Source organism: Oncorhynchus keta, chromosome 7, assembly GCF_023373465.1.
Source record: "Oncorhynchus keta strain PuntledgeMale-10-30-2019 chromosome 7, Oket_V2, whole genome shotgun sequence".
NCBI classification, from domain to species: domain Eukaryota; kingdom Metazoa; phylum Chordata; class Actinopteri; order Salmoniformes; family Salmonidae; genus Oncorhynchus; species Oncorhynchus keta.
In genome coordinates, this window is record NC_068427.1 from 2186440 (window position 1) to 2213464 (window position 27025).

At 42.2% G+C, this 27025-nt stretch overlaps 1 protein-coding gene across 2 annotated transcripts; it reads left to right on the top strand.

The window, feature by feature from the left end:
• The first annotated feature begins 5899 nt into the window (after window positions 1-5899).
• Window positions 5900-12150, top strand: lrrc3 (leucine rich repeat containing 3). 2 transcript variants are annotated; one of them, XM_052521853.1, is made up of 3 exons: window positions 5900-6020; window positions 8497-8766; window positions 8863-12150. In XM_052521853.1, exon 3 carries the CDS (start codon window positions 8888-8890, stop codon window positions 9686-9688), a length of 801 nt encoding a protein of 266 aa, XP_052377813.1. In that variant the 5' UTR covers window positions 5900-6020; window positions 8497-8766; window positions 8863-8887; the 3' UTR covers window positions 9689-12150. The 2 variants fall into 2 exon arrangements, with proteins under 2 accessions (XP_052377813.1, XP_052377812.1); XM_052521852.1 differs by having other exon boundaries at window positions 5912-6020; window positions 8616-12150.
• Window positions 12151-27025: the final 14875 nt, after the last annotated feature.

The window sequence follows — 27025 nt, forward strand, 5'->3', positions numbered from 1 at the left end:
TTCTTCGTCTTCATTAAAATCACGTATTCATATCAAGCTGCGCCTTGGTCTCCTCCATTCAACGAACGTGACAGAATAACCCACCATAAAAGGACCAAGCAGCATGATAAGGAGGAACAGCGCTTTGTGGAATCATGGACTAGGGACGAAATACTGGACGGAAAAACATTCTGGAACTGGGAGGAGGTAATGGCAGGGGACAAGACCCTGCCATGGAAGCAGGAGGAGAGCGCACAGGAGGAACGGCGACGATATATGGGTACACGGCTAGCACGGAAGCCCGAGAGGCAGCCCAATAATTTTTTGGGTTTGGCACACAAGGAGATTTGCTAAGTCAGGGAGGAGACCTGAGCCAAGTCCTCGTGCTTACCGTGGGGAGCGTGTAACTGGTCAGGCACTGTGTTATGTAGAGATGCGCACGGTGTCTCCAGTGTGCATTTCTAGCCCGGTACGCTATATTCCAGCTCCTCGCATTGGCCGGGCTAGAATGAGCATCCAGCCAGGAAGGAGTGTCCCGGCTCAGTGCTCCTGGTCTCCAGTATACCTCCATGGACCAGGATATCCTGCGCCGGCTCTGCGTACTGTGCAAGCGCCCTGCATTTGCAGGGCAAGTATAACCATCCAGCCAGGACGGGTTGTGTCAGCTCTACACTCCAGACCTCCAGTACGCCTCCACAGCCCAGTAGGTCCTGTTCCTCCTCCCCGCACTTGCCCTGAGGTGCGTGTCTCCAGCCCGGTACCACCAGTGCCGGCACCACGCACCAGGCCACCAGTGCGCCTCCAGGGTCCAGTACTCCATGTTCCTGCTTCTCGCACTTGCCCTGAGGTGCGTGTCTTCAGCCCGGTACCACCAGTGCCGGCACCATGCACCAGGCCTACAGTGCGCCTCACCAGTCCAGAGCGTCCGGCGACAGTACGCAGTCCAGAGCGTCCGGCGACGGTACGCAGTCCAGAGCGTCCGGCGACAGTACGCAGTCCAGAGTGTCCGGCGACGGTACGCAGTCCAGAGCATCCGGCGACGGTACGCAGTTCAGAGCGTCCGACTGTCACGCCCTGACCTTTGTAATCTTTGTTTCCTTTATTGTTTTGGTTAGGTCAGGGTGTGACATGGGTGATGTATGTGTTTTTGTACTGTCTAGGGGTTTTGTAGGTTTATGGGTTTGTTTACCATCTAGGTGTTTATGTATGTCTATGGTTTCCTTCTCAATTAGAGGCAGCTGTTTATCGTTGTCTCTGGTTGGGAACCATATTTAGGCAGCCATCTTCTTTGGGTATTTCGAAGGTTATTGTCTGTCTAGTTGCCTGTGTCTGCACTAGTATTATATAGCTTCACGGTCGGTTTGTTAAGTGTTCTTGGTCTTCATTAAAATCATGTATTCATATCACGCTGCGCCTTGGTCTGCTCCATTCAACGAACCAACTATAAATCTATCAAGCTTTCTCAGATGAGAAGACACATTTTATTTAGTTCCTCACATAAAAAGTGTTGTGTTACATTAAAAGGCATAATACTCTCCACCACAATCCTCAGAGGATGTGTAAACATCTGCTAGTACATTTTGAGGGATATTTTGGTCATATTGTTTGGGGTTGATGGTAAAAACAATTCACCCATAGAAAGAATATAAAAATGTTCTCTGACCTACAGTATAGCGTTAATTACAGTTATATACTCCATTTAAATTTTAAACACGGCTGCTGCCTGATATGTGAATGCATTGAGGTACTTTGATAACTGTGCCCTTGTAAATGAATGTTTGTAGCATAAATGTATAAGGTATCAGTTAAAATGCACTGTATACAAAATTGTATATTGCACACAAAAAAATACACATTTCCAATTAACAATTCATGTCTATTTCACAATCTGTGATACTGGGTTGAAAATAACACATATGTTTACATAATTAACTTGCAGGTGATTATGAAATTAACATGTCATACACAGGTTGTAAATGATTTTTTAGGTGACACGGTGAGTCAATATATTGGAACAATATATCACAGAGTACGAGTTGTTATACTGTGATAGATTATTCCAATCTATTGAATCACCATAACGCGAACATCTACCTACTCAAAGGATGCGTGTTTGAATCTCATCATGGACCAGGTGGTGAGGGTAGGTAACAACATCTCCACCCCACTGATCCTCAACCACACTGCACACTGCCCTAACCCATCTGGACAAGAGGAATACCTATGTGAGAATGCTGTTCATCGACTACAGCTCGGCATTCAACACCATAGTACCCTCCAAGCTCGTCATCAAGCTCGAGACCCTGGGTCTCGACCCCGCCCTGTGCAACTGGGTGCTGGACTTCCTGACGGGCCGCCCCCAGGTGGTGAGGGTAGGCAACAACATCTCCTCCCCGCTGATCCTCAACACTGGGGCCCCACAAGGGTGCGTTCTGAGCCCTCTCCTGTACTCCCTGTTCACCCACGACTGCGTGGCCACGCACGCCTCCAACTCAATCATCAAGTTTGCGGACGACACAACAGTGGTAGGCTTGATTACCAACAACGACGAGACGGCCTACAGGGAGGAGATGAGGGCCCTCGGAGTGTGGTGTCAGGAAAATAACCTCACACTCAACGTCAACAAAACTAAGGAGATGATTGTGGACTTCAGGAAACAGCAGAGGGAACACCCCCCTATCCACATCGATGGAACAGTAGTGGAGAGGGTAGCAAGTTTTAAGTTCCTCGGCATACACATCACAGACAAATTGAATTGGTCCACTCACACAGACAGCATCGTGAAGAAGGCGCAGCAGCGCCTCTTCAACCTCAGGAGGCTGAAGAAATTCGGCTTGTCACCAAAAGCACTCACAAACTTCTACAGATGCACAATCGAGAGCATCCTGGCGGGCTGTATCACCGCCTGGTACGGCAACTGCTCCGCCCTCAACCGTAAGGCTCTCCAGAGGGTAGTGAGGTCTGCACAACGCATCACCGGGGGCAAACTACCTGCCCTCCAGGACACCTACACCACCCGATGTTACAGGAAGGTCATAAAGATCATCAAGGACATCAACCACCCGAGCCACTGCCTGTTCACCCCGCTATCATCCAGAAGGCGAGGTGAGTACAGGTGCATCAAAGCTGGGACCGAGAGACTGAAAAACAGCTTCTATCTCAAGGCCATCAGACTGTCAAACAGCCACCACTAACATTGAGTGGCCGCTGCCAACACACTGACACTGACTCAACTCCAGCCACTTTAATAATGGGAATTGATGGGAAATGATGTAAATATATCACTAGCCACTTTAAACAATGCTACGTTATATAATGTTACTTACCCTACATTATTCATCTCATATGCATACGTATATACTGTACTCTATATCATCGACTGCATCCTTATGTAATACATGTATCACTAGCCACTTTTACTATGCCACTTTGTTTACATACTCATCATCTCATATGTATATACTGTACTCGATACCATCTACTGTATCTTGCCTATGCTGCTCTGTACCATCACTCATTCATATATCCTTATGTACATATTCTTTATCCCCTTACACTGTGTATAAGACAGTAGTTTTGGAATTGTTAGTTAGATTACTTGTTGGTTATTACTGCATTGTCGGAACTCGAAGCACAAGCATTTCGCTACACTCGCATTAACATCTGCTAACCATGGGTATGTGACAAATAAAATTAGATTTGATTTGATTTGACCTACACCACCCGATGTCACAGGAAGGCCATAAAGATCATCAAGGACAACAACCACGAGCCACTGCCTGTTCACCCCACTATCATCCAGAAGGCGAGGTCAGTACAGGTGCATTAAAGCAGGGACCGAGACACTGAAAAACACCTTCTATCTCAAGGCCATCAGACTGTTAAACAGCCACCACTAACATTGAGTGGCTGCTGCCAACACACTGACTCAACTCCAGCCACTTTAATAATGGGAATTGATGGAAATTGATGTAAAATATATCACCAGCCACTTTAAACAATGCTACTTAATATAATGTTTACATACTCTACATTATTAATCTCATATGTATATGTAGATACTGTACTCTATATCATCTACTGCATCTTTATGTAATACATGTATAACTAGCCACTTTAAACTATGCCACTTTGTTTACATACCCTACATTACTCATATCATACAGTGGGGCAAAAATGTATTTAGTCAGCCACCAATTGTGCAAGTTCTCCCACTTAAAAAGATGAGAGAGGCCTGTAATTATCATCATAGGTACACTTCAACTATGACAGACAAAATTAGAAAAAAAATCCAGAAAATCCAGTTTGGGGTGTGACTGTTTGAGGTTGTGGACAGGTGTCTTTTATACTGATAACAAGTTCAAACAGGTGCCATTAATACAGGTGGAGGACAGAGGAGCCTCTGAAAGAAGAAGTTACAGGTCTGTGAGAGCCAGAAATCTTGCTTGTTTGTAGGTGACCAAATACTTATTTTCCACCATAATTTGCAAATAAATTCATTAAAAATCAAACAATGTGATTTTCTGGATTTTTTTCTCTCATTTTGTCTGTCATAGCTGAAGTGTACCTATGATGAAAATTACAGGCCTCTTTCATCTTTTTATGTGGGAGAACCTGCACAATTGGTGGCTGACTAAATACTATTTTGCCCCACTGTATGTATATACTGTACTCGATACCATCTACTGCATCTTGCCTATGCCATCACTCATTCATGTATCTTTATGTACATATTCTTTATCTCTTTGCATTTGTGTGTATAAGGTAGTAGTTTTGGAATTGTTAGATTACTCGTTGGTTATTACTGCATTGTCGGAACTAGAAGCACAAGCACTTCGCTACACTCGCAGTAACATCTGCTAACCATGTGTATGTGACAAATAAATTTGATTTGATAACTTTAGCATTTTCGCTAATGAGCTACTTTGCAACTACTTACTACTTTTGAGCTATGTTGTAACTACTTATTAAATTTGCTAACCTTTCCCCTAACCCTTTAACCTAACTCCTAAACCTAACCCTTTAACTACTTAGCTAGCATGTTAACTAGCCCTAACCGTAACCCCTAAACCAAACCCTAACGTTAGCCACCTAGCTAGCCTAGCTAACATTAGCCACCACAGATTGGATTTGTGTACTGTATACTGATGCATTATGAAGAAAAATCAAAAAGGGGACTTTTCATGTGTCTGTCACACATTTCGAATAAGTAATTTGTGTCTATTTCACAATAAACTGTCATAGTGTGTTGGTTATTTTACCTGAAATGCATATTGTCCTTTTTTGTAGAATTTAATTTTGAAACATTTTTAGTCATACAAAATTGTGTGTTCTCTACTCTGACAATTAATCCACAGATACAAGTGGAAACCTAGTTCGTTTAATTTGATGAATCTCTCCTTGTTCATCTTTTAATAACCCACTTGGGTTAGTATGCTTGTGAAAACCAATCAGTAGATGGGATAGGAGGAATTTACAGTGCGTCAAGTGTCTCAAATATAGAACCAGGTTCTATGCTTTTTTTATTTACCAAGTTCTATGCGCCTGGCTACACCGACACCCGTTGAAGCGCGCGAGCAGTTTGAATGAAACAATTGAATTACATGTATGTATTTATTTAGCAATATTAGTGCAACTAACATTGGCTGTCCAGTCAGCATGTTACTGATGACAGTAAGCAATACATGCGTATTGACTTAACCGACTCACCAGGTTATAGTCTAGGTCTTACAACACCTAATATATCCCCCTTACATTTATGTTACAAATTGTTAACCTGTAATGCTTACCAGGTTTGTTGCCTATTTTATTCAACCACCAGGCCCTAAATTCATTGTTTGACTATACAGGATCGACTCGTTTTTTTCAAGCGAGGGAATACGTGGAGGCTTGCCAAACTAACAGTAGTCCAATAGACACACAGCCCGACCGACCTTCTTCTATGCTCTCCACTGATGGGCGCAGGACGTGCTGATGAATGTGGCCTGCGACTGAACAGGAACATCAACAAGTGTGGCTGCTGTCATCTCTTTTAAAAAACGGTAGGCTATTAGATATTACAACTGTAATCTATGGTGTGGGGTACCTGTTTTGGAGATGATGTTACTTGGAATACCATTTACAGACCATGCGGGAACTTCGGTTTTATGCTGACCGCTGACATTTTAGACTATGAATAGAATGCCTTGTGCTGAAAGCAAGACATGTTGTACAGACCACAGCTGTCTAAATTATGTTTTGTTTTATATTCATAAGAAATGTCTGCAGTAATTAGCCTTAAAGAAGAAGTATGGATCTTGGTGGAGATTTGAAATATAGAAGCACATATTCTCAAAATGGAAACGAGTCCACCAGTTTTTACGCAAGCCTTCTGGAACAAATTGACTGCTGGATAAACACCTGATGTGTGCTCCTTTTTATAACTGTGATATAACGCGGAATATTTTTTTTTATATAATGGCAATGGTAACACAATTATTGGCCACGATTCTAGTACGTTTTATTTGTATCCTGCCTACTGTAAAAGTTTCTGTATTTTTGGGGGCGAAAAACTTTCAAAGGCCATAGTTGTCTACATTTAATGTTCAATGCCTATAGGATTACTCTTTTTGATTCTGGGTGGGTTTTTGTAAGAGCAAATAATTCAGTATAGGACAATTTAAATTAAGATAAATCAGTAAAATTATGTAGAGGTACAATTTGTTAGGCTACTACTGCAATTAAATAGCATGGTTTTATATAACTTCTGAATGTAAAGAATGTCATGTAAAATGCATTATAAGCTTAGAACTGTCTTCCCCCATTATACAAGGTTGTTTTATTACACTATCTATGGTTTTGATGGTTTTTATAGCTTCAAAATATGTTTGCAACTCATGATGATCTCCTTGCCTTTCAGTCCTTGCACCCATAGCTCCACCTATGAATTTGACAGTGGTTACATTTATCTAGCCCCACCACTCAACTTTATAGCAAACCATGATAGTGGCCTGAAACCGTATTATTATAAGTGATCATATTGCAGATTGTAACTCTCCTAATTTGATCTGTGATACATTCAGCGCTACATTAACTACAGGGGAATCTGCAGTTCAAACTATTTCAAATTTACCCACTACTGTTTTGGTAAAAAGCTTAGAGATGGGATTGAAGAAATGTAACATCTCTCAAATTCCAAGAGCTGTGGATGCAAGGACTGACCCTCCATGATATCAAAATTATAGTTTAAACTATGTTTTGAGGCTATACAGTAATTGTTTACAAACAGTGGAGTAAACAAACTTATATTTTGGGTTCTGATGGGGTATGGCAGTTGAACGAAGCTCATAAGGCATTTACAAGTCATATCCTTGAAGAAAAGGGAATATATCATTAAAATTAACATTTTGCTGCATTTACAGTAATTAACTTATTTGACTTGGAATAAAAATGGTTACCTAACAAAATACAGAACCAATTAGTACCTCTAATTGTTTACATGTTGTTATATTTTGGCTCCGTCTCCAAATGAATCTCATATGATTTTATATATTCTATTAAACTCAATTCAACTGCAGGGCTGCCATGGTCTATTAATATGGCCTGTTTTGTAAAGGAACAAAGGCAGTGCTTTCATAATGTCACTACAGGCTGTCCCAGTGTGCCCTTAAGCATTTTAGCGTGTGAACTCCTGTCGACACCTCCATATGATCTCCAGCTCAAATTTGAACGTGAGGGGCTTGTTTAAGAGATCTTGTCTATATGTTGTGTGTGTGCGTGCTCATGGGATGAAGACATTGAGATGTACAGTACACAAAAATGGTTGATAAAATGTCTAAATGTCACATTGGTGCCCCCAGTCCCATCACAGGTTGGCATCAAGTACAACAATAAACTGCATGGTCAGCATAATCCACAAGAGGGTGCACCTATAGTGAAAATGATATAATAGACTGGCACAGTGGATCCATTCTAGTTGTGTAAACGTATGACATCAGTTTTCCTTTATGTGGAAATATGATTGAGCAGCTGAAGCATTGATATGTTACGTTATGAGAAGAGAGGCACAGCTCATGAGAGTGTAATCATTATTAAACTGGCACTATCCTGCAGAAGCAGGAGACATGAATTTCATTCAAATGTTGTAAGTCCATATAAATGAATTAGCCTATCCTAATATGATCTGATAATGTAAGTGAAGATCAATCTATTTGTCTCTCTGCTTTATGAGATTTCCTTTAAGTGAAATGGAGTGTCCTTGATTATCATTTTACAAATGTGTAAACAGTATGACACTTGAATTGACCATGCCCAATGTGCAAGCAAAACCAATTTGGCTGATGCACTCAGGATAATTGTTCAAATATTTTAGGAAAGTAATCTTGATATAAAACCTTATTCCTAAAATACTTAAGCCTACCCTAAAACTCTTACAGTATGGCCTTCATGTTTTTCTCTGTCACTGCTTCTAAGAAGAAACTATGTCTAGTAATTCCCTTTTTCACTAGGACTGTCACTATTCTATTTTTCTTCTTTCAGTTCTCGACATGGCAGGAGGGTACCGGAAACACATTCAGCCTACCTCCACCTTATAGTTGCCTTCATCTCCCTCTAAGATACCGTTCCCTCTTGAGTAACTCTCTTCTCTTTCCAATCAGAAAGCAGCCTCTTGGATTCTACCTGGAATACTCTCAATGCAGCTCATGTGAAACTGGGCTCTACTGAAGCACTTTGGAAACAGCAGGACATGAAAATTATACTTCACCGATGGATCTGATGGATTAACTACAGATAAAACCTTGACAGCTTGTAAGGAAGTTAAAACGGTCTTGTCTCGTGGTTTTCAAGCCATAACGATAGAACAACATGACACAAGGTTTAACCATGACTGCTCTTTCATGACAGGACCAGCAGGAGCACACAGCTGAAGATGTCCAACCGTATGGGTCATGATCGGCCCAGAAATCCCTTGCTCTCAGCTGTCTCGGCTCTCTTGTGTGCCTTGCACTTTGGAATATTGTTCAGAAGTGCACTGGTGACCGCTTGTCCCAAGAGCTGCCACTGCATGGAGAAGAACAGCCTTGCCGTGCTGCAGTGCATGTCGCGCAACCTGGAGAACATCCCGGCTGACCTGCCGCGTGACACTGTAGTCCTGCTGCTGGCCTCAAACAGGATTACCAAGATCCCCAAACAGGCCTTTAAGGACCTCAACAGACTACAGGAACTGGATCTGTCCAACAACGCCATTGAGACGGTGGACGCTGGGGCCTTCCAGGGGGTCTCCGACGTCCTTCGGGTCCTGGACCTGTCCAACAACCGCATAAGCAGCGTGCCCAAAGAGGCATTCGCCAAACTTCAGGCCAAAATCAGCCTCTCCAACAATCCCTGGCACTGCGAGTGCAGCTTGCAGGAGGTCCTGAGGGAGCTGAGACTGGACCCAGAGACGGTCAAGGAGGTGAGCTGTCACACGGCTGTGGAGGAGGAGTACACCGGCAAACCCGTTATCCAGGTCCTGGACTCGGGCATCAACTTCTGCAACTTCCACCACAAGACCACTGATGTGGCCATGTTCGTCACTGTGTTCGGCTGGTTCACCATGGTGATAGCCTACGTGATCTACTACGTGCGGAAGAACCAGGAGGATGCCAGGAGGCACATGGATTACCTCAAGTCCCTGCCCAGCAGCTCGCAGATCAGCAAAGACTTTGACACGATCAGCACGGTTCTCTAGCAGGCCCGCTGTGGCACACATGTGAGTGAGTGAGTGAGTGAGTGAGTGAGTGAGTGAGTGAGTGAGTGAGTGAGTGAGTGAGTGAGTGAGTGAGTGAGTGAGTGAGTGAGTGAGTGGATGATAGGGAGAATGGTGTTCTTGATTTTTGAGCTGGGATTTATTTTAGGTGGCCTTAGGAGACGATAGATCTGGACTTCATCTGGACCTTTAGTATTTATAATTGCTCTCTGTCTTTCTGTATGGACACAGATAACTATCTTAATTTGACCAGTTTCTCACAGCAGGAAAATAATCTTTCCGCAACAGGAAATGTGAATTATGTGGATTATAATGAGCATTTTTGTAGGGGTTGATACGTTTTTCGTCATGGCAAACAAAGTCTGACATTTGAAAGTGGAAATTCCACACTTTAGAAGCCTTTTTAAACGTCAAATACACTAAAAGTTGCATTTCCTGCGGCACAGGAACATTTTGTGTGACAACAGAGTGATCAAATTACGAAAAAGGACATACAATGAGGGAAATAAGTATTTGACCCCCTCTCAATCAGAAAGATTTCTGGCTCACAGGTGTCTTTTATACAGGTAACGAGCTGAGTTTAGGAGCACACTCTTAAATGGAGTGCTCCTAATCTCAGTTTGTTACCTGTATGAAAGACACCTGTCCACAGAAGCAATCAATCAATCAGATTCCAAACTACACTATGCCGTGAAGGACTGAAATCCTGCAGCGCTCGCAAGGTCCCCCTGCTCAAGGAAGCACATATACATGCCCGTCTGAAGTTTGCCAATGAACATCTGAATGATTCAGAGGACAACTGGGTGAAAGTGTTGTGGCCAGATGAGGACAAAATGGAGCTCTTTGGCATCAACTCAACTCGCCGTGTTTGGAGGAGGAGGAATGCTGCCTATGACCCCAAGAACACCATCCCCACCATCAAACATGGAGGTGGAAACATTATGTTTTGGGGGTGTTTTTATGCTAAGGGGACAGGACAACTGCACCTCATTAAGGACGATGGATGGGGCCATGTACCGTCAAATCTTGGGTGAGAACCTCCTTCCCTCAGCCAGGGCATTGAAAATGTGTCGTGGATGGGTTTTCCAGCATGACAATGACCCGAAACACATGGCCAAGGCAACAAAGGAGTGGCTCAAGAAGAAGCACATTAAGGTCCTGGAGAGGCCTAGCCAGTCTCCAGACCTTAATCCCATAGACAATTATGTGGAGGGAGCTGAAGGTTCGAGTTGCCAAACATCAGCCTCAAAACCTTAATGACGTAGAGAAGATCTGCAAAGAGGAGTGGGACAAAATCCCTCCTGAGACGTGTGCAAACCTGGTGGCCAACTACAAGAAACGTCTGACCTCTGTGATTGCCAACAAGGGTTTTGCCACCAAGTAGTAAGTCATGTTTTGCAGAGGGGTCAAATACTTATTTCCCTCATTAAAATGCAAATCAATTTATAACATTTTTGACATGTGTTTTTCTGGATTTTTTTGTTGTTATTCTGTCTCTCACTGTTCAAATAAACCTACCATTACAATTATAGACTGATAATTTCTTTGTCAGTGGGCAAATGTACAAAATCAGCAGGGGATCAAATACTTATTTCCCTCACTGTAGATTGACAAATCTGGCATTTTATCATCTAGACTATCATTTCATTTATATTCAGGTGAAGGCTAATTCTTTTAGAACACTATTTTCACTTGACATCTCTTGCAATTCTACACCTTAACACTGTGTATTGGGCTGTACTAGATCATGTTCCCCCCTTTCCTTCTGCCATGTACAATTCCCGTTAATGCTGTCTTTTAATTTAGTTAGTTGCTACTCAGGGGGAACGTTGGTTGCAATGAAGTAATTATGGTGTCATTGTCAGGTTGTATAGTGGTTATTTAAGGAAGTTTCATTAATGTATTTTTAGCAATCAATATAAATACATCTTTATCTGGTTATTTGACCAGATAACAACCAAAATATGACATCTGATAATATGACGTCTTCTCAATCAGAAAATCAGTTTACAACCAGAAAATTGTTCTTAAGACGTTGTGTCAATTTTTGCCTGCTGGGTAGGAAGTTTTTATCTGTGTAGACTTTCTCCTCATTTTATTTGGTGTTTTAGTGGTCAACAGTGAGTCAACATCTTGTATGGTTTATACAATCTGTGCTTGTATGGGATATCCCACATGCTAAAATAGGTAAAAATGTTGCTTCAATGTTGTCATAATGTTCTATGAATGGGCCAAGTGTCTGTTTTTCTGGGACTGGGCCCAGTCTAAAGTGTTATTGTCATTAGGTCATTTCTATTTGCACATTGTTATAGAATTGAAAGGTCTCCAGTCATTTATTGTTTCTATGTGTCAATGCAGAATTGTTACTTACATTTATAATCTGTGGGATTCAAAATGGACACCATAGCAGCATTGGAAAATAAAGGTTGTTATACATAACTTTCTTCAGCTTACCAATGTCCCTGAGTGAGTTGACTACTATAAATGTACAAAAATATAGATGTATATCATTATATGAATCATAAAGGTCCTATAATATTGTTGTACTACTACTACTTTTTTATTTAATCTTTATTTAACTAGGCAAGTCATTTAAGAACCAATTCTTATTTACAATGACAGCCTAGCCCAGCCAAACCCGGACGACGCTGGGCCAATTGTGTGCCGCCCTACGGGACTCCCAATCACGGCCGGAAGTGATTCTGCCTGGATTCGAACCAGGGATGAGATGCAGTGCCTTAGACCGCTGCGCCACTCGGGAGCCGCCCCTACCACCATTACCACTACCACTACTTGTACTATGTCTACAACCAAGCCAAATATTGTATGTGGAAATGATCATATTTGGAGGATTTCAACTTTTTTTTTAAGTTCATGAACATTGATACAAAATACACTGAGCAGAGGACCACCTGAGATACTGCATCGGTTTGTTTTTATCAATGTATTGTTTTTTCTGCTTGTATTTTGGCACTGTGGCTGCAAAGACAGTGTTTGATGTATGAAAGAACTATGATATTGCTGTCTGAAAGTGCATAAAATCAATGCCTCTCGAACAGAAGGGTACACAAAAAAATGATCTAATTTATTTTACCGAGCTTGACCTGCAGAAGTAGAATTTTAACTTATTGCTTTGTAGTGATGGGATTTAATGATGGCACAGGGAAAGTTGGCGTCACGTTAATAACGGATTTCTAATCCAACGAGTGTTCTGTTCCTTGCAGAGAATGTGTTTCCTATTCTGATAGCAGAATCCCATTTATTTGAGAGTGGATTTTAGGGTTCCCTTCTATCCAGTTGGCTTCTGTGATATATTGCTATGTCCTTGTAATTACACCTGAACGTGAATGTTATCTTGACATTTCCTCTGGCAACAACTCCTCCAAACTACAAGTGGTGTGTTAATTCTGATATTTTTTCCACTAATTGGTATTTTTAGATCTGTTCACATCAGATCTTTTTCAGAGCTGATCTGATTGGTCAAAATACATTTCAGAATTGGGCTGCCTGTGTAAACACACTCTTAAGGATTGATCACTTTTTTTCAATTATCTCCTAAAATGACATACCCAAATCTAACTGCCTGCTCAGAAACTGAAGCAAGGATATGCATATTCTTGATACCATTTCAAAGTAAACACTTTGAAATTTGTGGAAATGTGAAATTAATGAAGGAGAATATAACACATAACACAGAAAAATACATAAAATCACAGTTTATTTGTCACGTGCCGAATACAATAGGTATTTCACCTTACAGTGAAATGCTTACTTACAGGCTCTAACCAATAGTGCAAAAAAAGGTATTAGGTGAACAATAGGTAGGTAAAGAAATAAAACAACAGTAAAAAGACAGGCTATATACAGTAGCGAGGCTATAAAAGTAGCGAGGCTACATACAGACACTGGTTAGTCAGGCTGATTGAAGTAGTCTGTACATGTAGATATGGTTAAAGTGACTATGCATATATGATGAACAGAGAGTAGCAGTAGCGTAAAAGAGGGGTTGGGGGAGGCACACAATTTAAATAGTCCGGGTAGCCATTTGATTACCTGTTCAGGAGTCTTATGGCTTGGGGGTAAAAACTGTTGAGAAGCCTTTTTGTCCTAGACTTGGCACTCCGGTCCCACTTGCCATGCGGTAGTAGAGAGAACAGTCTATGACTAGGGTGGCTGGGGTCTTTGACAATTTTTAGGGTCATCCTCTGACACCGCCTGGTGTAGAGGTCCTGGATGGCAAGCAGCTTGGCCCAGTGATGTACTGGGCTGTATGCACTACCCTATGTAGTGCCTTGTGGTCAGAGGCTGAGCAATTTCCGTATCAGGCAATGATGCAACCAGTTCTCGATGTTGCAGCTGTAGAACCTTTGAGGATCTCAGGACCCATGCCAAATCTTTGTAGTTTCCTGAGGGGGAATAGAATTTGTTGTGCCCTCTTCACGACCGTCTTGGTGTTTTTAAACCATTCTAGTTTGTTGTTGATGTGGACACCAAGGTAACGTGAAGCTCTCAACCTGCTCCACTACAGCCCCGTTGATGAGAATGGGGGTGTGCTTGGACCTCCTTTTCCTGTAGTCCACAATAATCTCCTTAATCTTGGTTATGTTGAGGGATAGGTTGTTATTCTGGCACTACGCGGCCAGGTCTCTGACCTCCTCCCTATAGGCTGTCTCGTCGTTGTCGGCGATCAGGCATACCACTGTTGTGTCGTCGGCAAACTTAATGATGGTGTTGGAGTCGTGCCTGGCCATGCAGTCGTGGGTGAACAGGGAGTACAGGAGGAGACTGAGCACGCATCCCTGGGGAGCTCCAGTAATGAGGATCAGCGTGGCAGATGTGTTGCTACCTACCCTCACCACCTGGTCGCGGCCCATCAGGAAGTCCAGGATCCAGTTGCAGAGGGAGGTGTTTAGTTCCAGGATCCTTAAGCTTAGTGATAAGCTTTGAGGGTACTATGGTGTTGAAAGCTGAGCTGTAGTCAATGAATAGCATTCTCACATAAGTGTTTATTTTGTGCAGGTTGGAAAGGGCGGTGTGGAGTGCAATAGAGATTGCATCATCTGTGGATCTGTTTGGGCGGTATGCAAATTCGAATGGGTCTAGGGTTTCTGGGATAATGGTGTTGATGTGAGCCATTACCAACCTTTCAAAGCACTGTGTTTTTTACATGCATTTTTTTTAAATGCAAGAGAAAGGCACGATGTATTATACCAAGTTAGGTGCAATTTAGATTGTGTATGTGCAAAGTTTTAGACTGATCCAATGAACCATTGTATTTCTGTTCAAAATGTTGTATCAAGTCTGCCCAATTGTGCCTAATTGGTTAATTAATACATTTTCAAGTTCATAACTGTGCACTCTCATCAAACAATAGCATGGTATTCTTTCACTGTAATAGTTACTGTTAATTGAACAGTGCAATTAGATTAACAAGAATTTAAGCTTTTTGCCCATATCAGATATGTCCATGTCCTGGCAAATTTCTTGTGATGTATCGAACTTTGAGAGTTATTGCTCCACTACCTTTTCTTATAATGTGACATTTAGGTTGGTAGCTAGTGAGATGTGGCAAGACAGACATTATGGTCAAGACCAGATCTTGCAACCCAGACCAGAACCCTTAAAACCAAGATCTTGAGACCAAGACCCAGTGTATCAAGGCCATGACAAGAACAAGACCAGACCCTGTGGATTGAGACTGTGATGAGACAAAGAGCGCATTTCTGTGCTGCAGTGGTCTCAAGACCGAGAGATTCCTTGTCTCAATACAAATCAGGGAACATTTACATATCCCGCTCTTCCTCTCCCACATCTGTAATTATAATATGTATAGTCAAAAATATAGGTTGCATTTAAATTAATGTCTCCCTAGTGCCACACTTTCTTAGCGTACACTGTAGCTGCATGCAACACATTGTCGCACTTTTTTTTACCCCCTTTTTTCTCCCAAATTTTGTGGTATCCAATTGTCAGTAGTTACTGTCATGTCTCATCACTACAACTCCCGTACGGGCTCAGGAGAGACGAAGGTTGAGAGACATGCGTCCTCCGAAACACAACCCAACCCAACCCAACACAGCACGCAACCAACCCAATAAGTAGCGACTTCATTTCCTTTACACATGACTATCATCAACAACACATTATTCTCCATCTCTATTCATGAAAGGAGATGGAGCATGATACATTAGTTATCAGCTGGCTGCTGATTCACAACTAATTTGGCGGCATTTGCTGAAGGGACACAAATTAAGATGTAAGTATCAGCAGCTGTTTGGCACTCTCAACCAAGCAAAGTTGGGTTACAAATGTTTTGAGTGGTCACCAGTACTTGATTCTATTGTCAAAATATTTTTGGGGTGGTATGATGTTTATTATGCATGCAACAGAATTTTCTAACCTAGAGATAAAAATCTGTTAGGAAAATGCATTGTGGTTAAGGAACAGTGAGAGAGACATGAATTCATCCCTCTATCCTCATTACTTCAAACACAAGCCAAAAGACTCCTTCCTGATGCATTATTCTTAGACATTGTGATTTGAGGTAGATCATATGTGTGTACCAGAGTCTGCATTATTAAAACAGTAATTCATACAGGCAATTCATTACTTTCAAAGGACTGGGTGCTGAATGACCTCATGATATCAGATCAATGTGGCTCTCAAATAGCATTAAAAGGTCAGGAGAGCAAGTGTGTATTGTTGCATACTGTTGACTCTCAGAGACATTGCCCACCGTCCAGTGACTGACATTGTTCTGGGTAGTGGGCCTTATGTGTGGAGAAAGACCTGGTTTGGGATGAATGTGTTCTGCAAACGTCTTTGTCAGGCTGAGAGGCTTCCGAAGATAAACAATGCACTCAATAAAACAGTGGGGGCATTCAACATTATGTGGGTATCTATCTTTATTTTAAGAAAATATCAGAGCCAGTATAGTAGGATTTGGGTTGACAGAATAGTATGAAAATTCCATTAGTATGCGTACTTTTCCTGACTTTAACTGTTAACATTAATCTACAATATTCCACCCAATCTTCCTTGTCCTCTTCCTCTCTTCTTTTCCCTCTCTTCCTCTCTTCCTCTCTTTAACCACTTTCTCTCCTCCAACTCTTCCTCCTCTTCCAGTCCTCCTCCTAATCATCTTAGTCCTCTGCATCTGCCAGTTACTGGATGCAAATATACCACTTCTGAAAATGTATGTGTTCTGCCTCTGAAAGCATCACTGAGGTTTCCCATTAATCACATTTAGAGGAGGAAGGGCTTCAAACATTGACAGTGTCTGTAAATTTAGACTTCATCAATTAACTGAACTTCAGTGGCATCTGTAATGCAGTCAATATTTTTGGTCATCTTTCACCTAGACTTTGTAGGGTTTTGTACTCCCTTCTATGTGTTTTTTCTTTCAGAGACTTGATTACGGTGGTATTGCTGCAAAGGTAATTCCAACTTCACATGAATAGAAATGAAAGCATTTTGGATTCCAATCACAGGGAGTATTTTTGGCTAGTACTCTGATGAGAGAGCATTGGGTATTCTCCGAACACCAAACAAATAAAGGTTTAATGTATATTTTATCTGATTTCAATTGCAGCTTCAGGGATAGCGTATGCAGATCTGAAAGAATGGGCATTGCATATTAATCGAGATTATTCATTGGTACGGTTTATTATCACTAAAATACACAAATCTATCTCAACCAGCCCCCATCTTCCTATTCAAAGCAATGATTTTGCCTACAGAGATTAATGTCCGTCCATTAACTGGCATAAATGTTACCTATAGATTTGGTGGTATATTTGGGAAGGGTGTAGGAATAAATCAATACCTGAACCTCACTAACACCATATTGGAAAACATCAACCCTCAGAGCCTATAGGATATCATGCATTCAGTGCAGCCTGTAAAGTAGCCAACCTCGCTGTAATGTCTAACTAATGTAATTAAGAAAGTGGCACCCCGGAGCTGCACTAGATGTCAGGGCAGGGGTTACAGGATAAGATTGAACACGTTGCAACCTGGCACATCAGTGTAAAGGTCAACGGGGATTTGTCTTGTTTTGGAAGGGGTCAAGTGCTCTGTAAAAACAGTGGGGTGAAATTCTACAGGGGTACAACAGACGGTGCATGGAGTGTGAAAAATAATGACATTTATTTGTGTAATTTCTTATTAGGATGCTTAATGTTTTACTGGCAGCATTTCAGTGGTGGTGTAGTGTTGGATTATCGCTTTGAAATGCTTCAGTAATACATTGCAGTATTTATTTATTTAACCTCTTTAGGGTACGTGGGACGGTAGCGTCCCTCCTGTCAACAGCCAGTGAAACTGCAGGGCGCCAAATTCAAAACAACAGAAATCCCATAATTAAAATTCCTCAAACATACATGTATTTTACACCATCTTAAAGATACACTTGTTGTAAATCCACCACAGTGTCCGATTTCAAAAAGGCTTTACAACGAAAGCAAACCAAACGATTATGTTAGGTCAGAGTCAAGTCACAGAAAAACACAGGCATTTTTTCCAGAGAGGAGTCACAAAAAGCAGAAATATAGATAAAAATTAATCACTAACCTTTGATGATCTTCATCAGATGACACTCATAGGACTTCATGTTACACAATACATGTATGTTTTGTTCAGTAAAGTTCATATTTATATCCAGAAATCTGAGTTTACATTGGCGCATTATGTTCAGTAGTTCCAAAACATCCGGTGATTTTGCAGAGAGCCACATACATTTACAGAAATACTCATAATAAACATTGATAAACGATACAAGTGTTTTTCACAGAATTAAAGATATACTTCTCCTTAATGTAACAAACTTTACTGAAAAAGCAAACCATGCAGTAAGTTAAAAGAATAGATTATTCACTGTATACCAGAGGCAGATGAGGGGATGACAGCTAATAGTAATTGCTGTAATAGAGTCAATGGAATGGTATCAACCACATGAAAACCATATGCTTGGTACCATTTCATTGACTCCATTACAGCTATTATTACTTGATGTGATGTAACGTGATGTCCTCCCCTCAGCAGCCTCCAATGCTTTATACTTTAATCAAAAAGTGGGAGGGCCTTCTTCTGTGTTGTAAGAGCTTGTTAATAACAACAGTTTTGTGGACTTCAACAGATCAAAATTCTACATCCATATTAATATCTTTGACCCCCAAAAAATGAGACAGACCATCCTCTTCGTCCATGGACGAACCTCTTCTGATTGCAGGAAAAAAAAGAAGATGGTATACAGTGCATTCAGAAAGTATTCAGACCCCTTGACTTTTTCCACTTTGTTACGATACAGCCTTACAGCCTTATTATTCTAAAAACAAATCCCCTCATCAAATGACACAAAATAACCTGTAATGAAAAAGAAAAAACAGTTTTTTGAAATTTGGAACATCTATTGAAAAAAATAAACTGAACTAGTACATTTACATAATGTGGCAGACCAGGGGGTTTGGTCAAGACGTTTACACAGATCAGACAGGGACACAATTGTATTAGCTCGGTTTCAAGGGTGTTTAACAAATAACAAAGAGAAAATAATAGGTCTCCTCCAGAAGACCTCCTCCAGTATACTGTCTCCTGGGCTCCAGAGTCTTGCTGTATCCTGTCGGGAACAAAACCGAGCTCCCTCCATTATCTCTGGTACTGAGCACGACTATATGGAAGTAACCTCTCTTCCCCCAGTCTCCAACCCTGTGTGCTGCCCATCTGGCAGCTTTATGGGACTCGTCCTGCTGGTGAGCAATCAGCCCCTTGATTACTTACCAAACACAATCAGCCCCAATTAGTTCTGGCCGGAGAGGCTGTCGAGACCTGGCTTGTCCAGCAGAGGGAGCCATTGCCGCGTGATATAGACTCGGTCACCAGGCCTCGAAAAGTCCCCCCCGATGGCTAATCGAGCGTTACAAGAATCGGATGGTAGCACAGCGCTTCCTTCATGCGTCTGAACGCCGCTTCGGTCTCGCCCGTCCATTTCACTGTTTTCAGGAGGTGAGCCCTGGTTAGACCAGTAAGGAGGGAGGCTATAGCCACAAAGTTGGGCATAAACTGGCTGTAGCATCCTGCCAGTCCCAGGAAGGACTTGACCTGTGTCTTGGTCCTTGGAACGGGCCAGTCACATACCACATGGACCTTCCTCTCCTGGGGCTTGATGTTCTGGGTCCTAGCTTCTCTATCTCCTTGTTCGGCCCATGCCATGTTGCCAGGAACCTTCACAGCATGGTAGAACACGTGGAGACGATGAGGGAGTGGATGACAGCCATATAGCCAGTGGTAAGGAAACACATGGAGAAGGCCCAGCACCCCCAAGCCCCAAGCCCAGAGAAGACCAGGTCGGAGAAAAGGTGTTGGTCTGAATCCCCACTTTGTTATCTTTTACCAAATCTAATGTGTTATATTCTCCAACATTAATTTCACATTTCCACAAACTTCAAAGTGTTACCTTTCAAATGGTATCAAGAATATGCATATCCTTGCTTCAGGTCCTGAGCTACAGGCAGTTAGATTTGGGTATGTCATTTTAGGTCGCACACACATACATACAGTTGAAGCTGGAAATTTACATACACTTAGGTTGGAGTCATTAAAACTTGTTTTAATGGCTCTTTGTCGCTTCCCACGAGCCGGGTTGTGACAAAAACACTCATTCCTATGTTTAATAAATGTATCATATAGTATGTGTGTTTCAGGCTTACAATGATGGGAAAAACAACATTTGAGAGTGCGCTGACCCTGGTGCTAGAGGGAGTACACAGCTGGAGGTTGAATGTTTGAAGGGGTAGGGGACTATAAAAAGTTTGGGAACCACTGCTCTACAGGAATGACGGAGTCCATCCAAATCATCTTGGCTCCTGGACTCAAGGCTGCATTGAAACAATTACGTTTTAATGATCCAAGACCAACTCAGTTAATCCCGACCATTGTGAAAATGTATTGTCATAATGCTGCATCAAATGTACATTATCCTAGGGGCATTGGAAAACAATGTAACTTAATGTATGAGCCCCTAATTGCACCAAATACCTCTGTTTATCCTACAGCTATTGTATGCAGTAATCATGAGCCTATGAACCAAATGTACTGTTAGCACTGAGGCGGTGTGCCCTAGTAGGAAGGCCTATTTGTGCTGCTCACTCCTGCATGATCAGCTCCAATATAAATAACATGAGCAAGTCTATTCTGATAAGCATTAAAAACAATCAAGCAACGCAGAAAAGTGCTAAAATTGGCTCATATTAAAATATACAGCTTGAGAAACAAGGTCCATGAAGTCAATAACTTGCTTGTAACAGATGGCATTCATAATCTGACTGTCTCTGAAACTCACTTAGATAATACCTTTGATGACACAGTGGTAGCAATACATCTACCGAAAAGACAGAAATGCTAACGGGGGTGGTGTTGCGGTCTATATTCAGAACCATGTTCCTGTAAAGCTTGGAGATGATCTAATGTTAAATTAATATGGCTACAGGTTCATCTGCCTCACCTAAAGCCCATTTATGTGGGAAGCTGCTATAGACCACCAAGTGCTAACAGTCAGTATCTGGATAATATGTGTGAAATGCTTTTTAATGTATGTGATATCAACAGAGAAGTATATTTTCTGGGTGATTTAAATATTGACTGGCTCTCATCAAGCTGCCCACTCAAGAAAAAATGTCAAACTGTAACCAGTGCCTGCAACCTGGTTCAGGTTATCAGTTAACCTACCAGGGAAGTTATAAACATCACAGGAAATAAATCATCAACATGTATTGATCACATCTTTACTAATGCTGCAGAAATTAGCTTTAAAGCAGTATCCAAATCCATAGGATGTAATGATCACAATATAATAGTCATATCTAGGAAAACCAAAGTCCCAAATGCTAGGCCTAATATAGTGTATAAGTGTTGTAGTGATTCATATGTTGATGATGTAAAGAATATTTGATGGTTTGTGGTGTGTATTGAGAAATGAGGAGCAACCAGATGCTGCAATTGACACATTTATACAATTGCTTATTCCAGTTACTAATAAGCATACACCCATTAAGAAAATGATTGTAAAAACAGTTAAATTCCCTTGGATTGATGAGGAATTTAAAAATTGTATGGTTGAGAGGGATGAGGCAAAAGGTAACTTGGCACCATCATTCATTGAATCAGATGGCTCATTCATCACAAAGCCCACTGATATTGCCAACTACTTCGATTACTTTTTCATTGGCAAGATAAGCAAACTTAGGGATGACATGCTGACACTACATATTTAAGTATATCAGACCAAATTATGAAAGGACTTTTACAAGGAAAATTACAATTGGCTCAGAACAGGGCAGCACGGCCCCTTGTATGGACACAGAGATAATATGCCAATATGTCAATAATGTGTCATTTCCAGTCACAACTTGCAGACTTGTTTACGTGCTGCTGTGCGTTTAGTTGCTAACCTTACTTTGCTACCTGACAACTTTACGGTTTTTATTTATTTATTTATTTATTGTTGCATTTTACTCCCTTTCTCCCCAATTTCGTGGTATCCAATTGTTAGTAGCTACTATCTTGTCTCATCGCTACAACTCGCGTACGGGCTTGGGAGAGACGAAGGTTGAAAGTCATGCGTCCTCCGATACACAACCCAACGAAGCCGCACTGCTGCTTAACTCAGCGCGCATCCAACCCGGAAGCCAGCCGCACCAATGTGTCGGAGGAAACACCGTGCACCTGGCAATCTTGGTTAGTGCGCACTGCGCCTGGCCCGCCACAGGAGTCGCTGGTGCGCGATGAGGCATGGATATCCCTACCGGCCAAACCCTCCATAACCCTGACGACGCTAGGCCAATTGTGCGTCACCCCACGGACCTCCCGGTCGTGGTTTTCTCCCGGTTTTTCATTAAACTTTTTCACTCAGTACGCTTTATCTGGACATGGTTCGTCAGGACCTCCAACAGCCGAAGATAGTAGTAACATTAATATGATGCCTTCTAATTGCAGTCGCTGTACTCATAATATACAGGAGAACAATTGCCTTACGGCGAGGATAGCTGTGCTGCAAGCCCAGCTTCAGACGCAATCGTTAGGCAAGGGTAATTTCAGTGTAGGAAAGGATGAAACAGCGTCTGTGTCACCAGTAAGTACAGATAGTAGTATAAATCCCCTCGCACGGTGCCCGCAGCCGGAAATCTTTCTCATGGCTTCTGGAGGGAAATGCTGTAGGAATGCTCAACTGGTGTCACTCATTCAGCTGACATAAACTTTCAACCGGTTCTCCCCATTAAGCAGCGAGTCGGAGTCAGAGGCCGAGCCATCTCTGGTATCTACTCCTCCCGTTACGAGATCTGAGACGCCCACCATTAGCTCTGACAAATTGAAAACCCTAGTCATTGGCGACTCCATTACCCGCAGTATTAGACTTAAAACGAATCATCCAGCGATCATACACTGTTTACCAGGGGGCAGGGCTACCGACGTTAATGCTAATCTGAAGATGGTGCTGGCTAAAGATAAAACTGGCGAGTGTAGAGAGTATAGGGATATTGTTATCCACGTCGGCACCAACGATGTTAGGATGAAACAGTCAGAGCTCACCAAGCACAACATAGCTTCAGCGAATAAATCAGCTAGATGTGTCAGCATCGAGTAATTATCTCTGGCCCCCTCCCAGTTAGGGGGAGTGATTCACAAATCAATCGCTGGATGAAAACTGTTTTCTGCCCCTCCCAAAAGATAGAATTTGTAGATAATTGGCCCTCTTTCTGGGACTCACCCACAAACAGGACCAAGCCTGGCCTGTTGATGTGTGACGGACTCCATCATTGCTGGAGGGGTGTTCTCATCTTATCTACGAACATAGAGAGGGATCTCACTACCCTAGCTCCACAATGAAATAGGGTCCAGGCCAGGCAGCAGGCTGTTAGCCAGCCTGCCAGCTTAGTGGAATCTGCCACTAGCACAGTCAGTGTAGTCAGCTCAGCTATCCCCATTGAGTCCGTGTCTATGCCTAGGTTGGGCAAAACTAAACATGGTGGTGTTCACCTTAGGAATCTCACTAGAATAAAGACCTCCTCCATTCCTGCCATTATTGAAAGAGATCGCGATGCCTCACATCTTAAAATAGGGCTACTTAATGTTAGATCCCTCACTTCCAAGGCAGTTATAGTCAATGAACTAATCACTGATCATAATCTTGATGTGATTGGCCTGACTGAAACATGGCTTAAGCCTGATGAATTTACTGTGTTAAATGAGGCCTCACCTCCTGGTTACACTAGTGACCATAACCCCGCGCATCCTGCAAAGACGGAGGTGTTGCTAACATTTACGATAGCAAATTTCAATTAACAACAAAAAGCGACGTTTTCGTCTTTTGAGCTTCTAGTCGTGAAATCTATGCAGCCTACCTACTCGATCACTTTTTACAGGCCTCCTGGGCCATATACAGCGTTCCTCACAGAGTTCCCTGAATTCCTATCGGACCTTGTAGTCATAGCAGATAATATTCACATTTTTGGTGACTTTAATATTCACAAGGAAAAGTCCACAGACCCACTCCAAAAGGCTTTCGGAGCCATAATTGACTCAGTGATTTTTGTCCAACATGTCTCCTGACTTATTTACTGCCACAGTCATACTCTCGACCTAGTTTTGTGCCATGGAATAAATGTTGTGGATCTTAATGTTTTTCCTCATTATCCTGGGCTATCTGACAACCATTTATTACGTTTGCAATCGCAACAAATAATCTGCTCAGACCCCAATCAAGGAGCATCCAAAGTCATCCTATAAATTCTCAGACAACCCAAAGATTCCTTGATGCCCTTCCAGACTTCCTCTGCCTACCCAAGGAGGTCAGAGGACAAAAATCAGTTAAACACCTAACTGAGCAACTCAATTTAACCTTGCGCAATGCCCTAGATGCAGTTGCACCCCTAAAAACAATTGTCAGAAGAAACTAGCTCCCTGGTATACAGAAAATACCTGGGCTCTGAAGCAAGCTTCTAGAAAATTGGAACGGAAATGGCGCTACACCAAACTGGAAGTCTTCCGACTAGCTTGGAAAGACAGTACTCTGCAGTATCAAAGAGCCCTCACTGCTGCTCGATCATCCTATTTTTCCAACTTAATTTAGGAAAATCAGAACAATCCTACATTTATTTTTGATACTGTCGCAAAGCTAACTAAAAACCAGCATTCCCCAAGAGAGGATGGCTTTCACTTCAGCAGTAATAAATTAATGAACTTCTTCTTAGAAAGCAAATTACAGACTCCTCTTTAAATCTGCGTATTCCTCCAAAGCTCAGTTGTCCTGTGTCTGCACAACTCTGCCAGGACCTAGGTTCAAGGGAGACACTCAAGTGTTTTAATTCTATATCTCTTGATACAATGACGAAAATAATCATGGCCTCTAAACCGTCAAGCTGCATACTGGACCCTATTCCAACTAAACTACTGAAAGAGCTGCTTCCTGTGCTTGGCTCTCCTATGTTGAACATAATAAACGGCTCTCTATCCACCGGATGTGTACCAAACTCACTAAAAGTGGCAGTAATATAGCCTCTCTTGAAAAAGCCAAACCTTGACCCAGAAAATATAAAAAACTATCGGCCTATTTCGAATCTCCTATTCCTCTCAAAATGTTTTGGAAAAGCTGTTGCGCAGTAACTCACTGCCTTCCTGAAGACAAACAATGTATACGAAATGCTTCAGTCTGGTTTGAGACCCCATCATAGCACTGAGACCGCACTTATGAAGGTGGTAAATTACCTTTTAAATGGCGTCAGACAGAGGCTCTGCATCTGACCTCGTGCTCCTAGACCTTAGTGCTGCTTTAGATACCGTCGATCACCACATTCTTTCGGAGAGATTGGAAACCCAAATTGGTCTACATGGACAAGTTCTGGCCTGGTTTAGATCTTATCTGTCAGAAAGATATCAGTTTGTCGCTGTGAATGGTTTGTCCTCTGACAAATCAACTGTAAGTTTCGGTGTGCCTGAAGATTCCGTTTCAGGACCACTATTGTTTTCACTATATATTTTACCTCTTGGGGATGTCATTTGAAAACATAATGTTAACTTTCACTGCTTGCGTATGACACACAGCTGTACATTTCAATGAAACATGGTGAAGCCCCAAAATTGCCCTCACTGGAAGCCTGTGCTTCAGACATAAGGAAGTGGATGGCTGCAAACATTCTACTTTTAAACTCAGACAAAACAGAGATGCTTGTTCTAGGTCCCAAGAAACAAAGAGATATTCTGTTGATTGTGACAATTAATCTTGATGGTTGTACATTCGTCTCAAATAAAACTGTGAAGGACCTTGGCGTTACTCTGGACCCTGATCTCTCTTTTGACGAACATATCAAGACTGTTTCAAGGACAGCTTTTTTCCATTTACGTAACAATGCAAAAATCAGAAATGTTCTGTCCAAAAATGATGCAGATAAATGAACCCATGCTTTTGTTACTTCTAGGTTAGACTAATGCAATTCTCTACTTTCCGGCTACCCGGATAAAGCACTAAATAAACTTCAGTTAGTGCTAAATATGGCTGATGGAATCCTGACTAGAAACAAAAGATTTGATCATATTACTCCAGTGCTAGCCTCCCTACACTGGCTTCCTGTTAAGTCAAGGGCTGATTTCATGGTTTTACTGCTAACCTACAAAGCATTATATGGGCTTGCTCCTAACTATCTTTCCGATTTGGTCCTGCCGTACATACCTACACGTACGCTACGGTCACAAGACGCAGGCCTCCTAATTGTCCCTAGAATTTCTAAGCATACAGCTGGAGGCAGGGATTTCTCCTATAGAGCTCCATTTTAATGGAATGGTCTGCCTACCCATGTGAGAGATGCAGACTTCAATTCAACCTTGAAGTCTTTATTGAAGACTCATCTCTTTGGTAGGTCCTATGATTGAGTGTAGTCTGGCCCAGGAGTGTGAAGGTGAACGGAAAGGCACTGGAGCAACGAACCGCCCTTGCTGTCTCTGCCTGGCCGGTTCCCCTCTCTCCACTGGGATTCTCTGCCTCTAACCTTATTACAGGGGCTGAGTCAATGGCTTACTGGTGCTCTTCCATGCTGTCCCTAGGAGGGGTGCGTCACTTGAGTCGGTTGAGTCACTGACGTGGTCTTCCTGTTTGGGTTGGCTCCCACCCTTGGGTTGTGCCGTGGTGGAGATCTTTGTGGGCTATACTCGGCCTTGTCTCAAGATGGTAAGTTGGTGGTTGAAGATATTCCTCTAGTGGTGTGGGGGCTGTGTTTAGGAAAAGTGGGTGGGATTATATCCTGCCTGTTTGGCCCTGTCCGGGGGTATCAT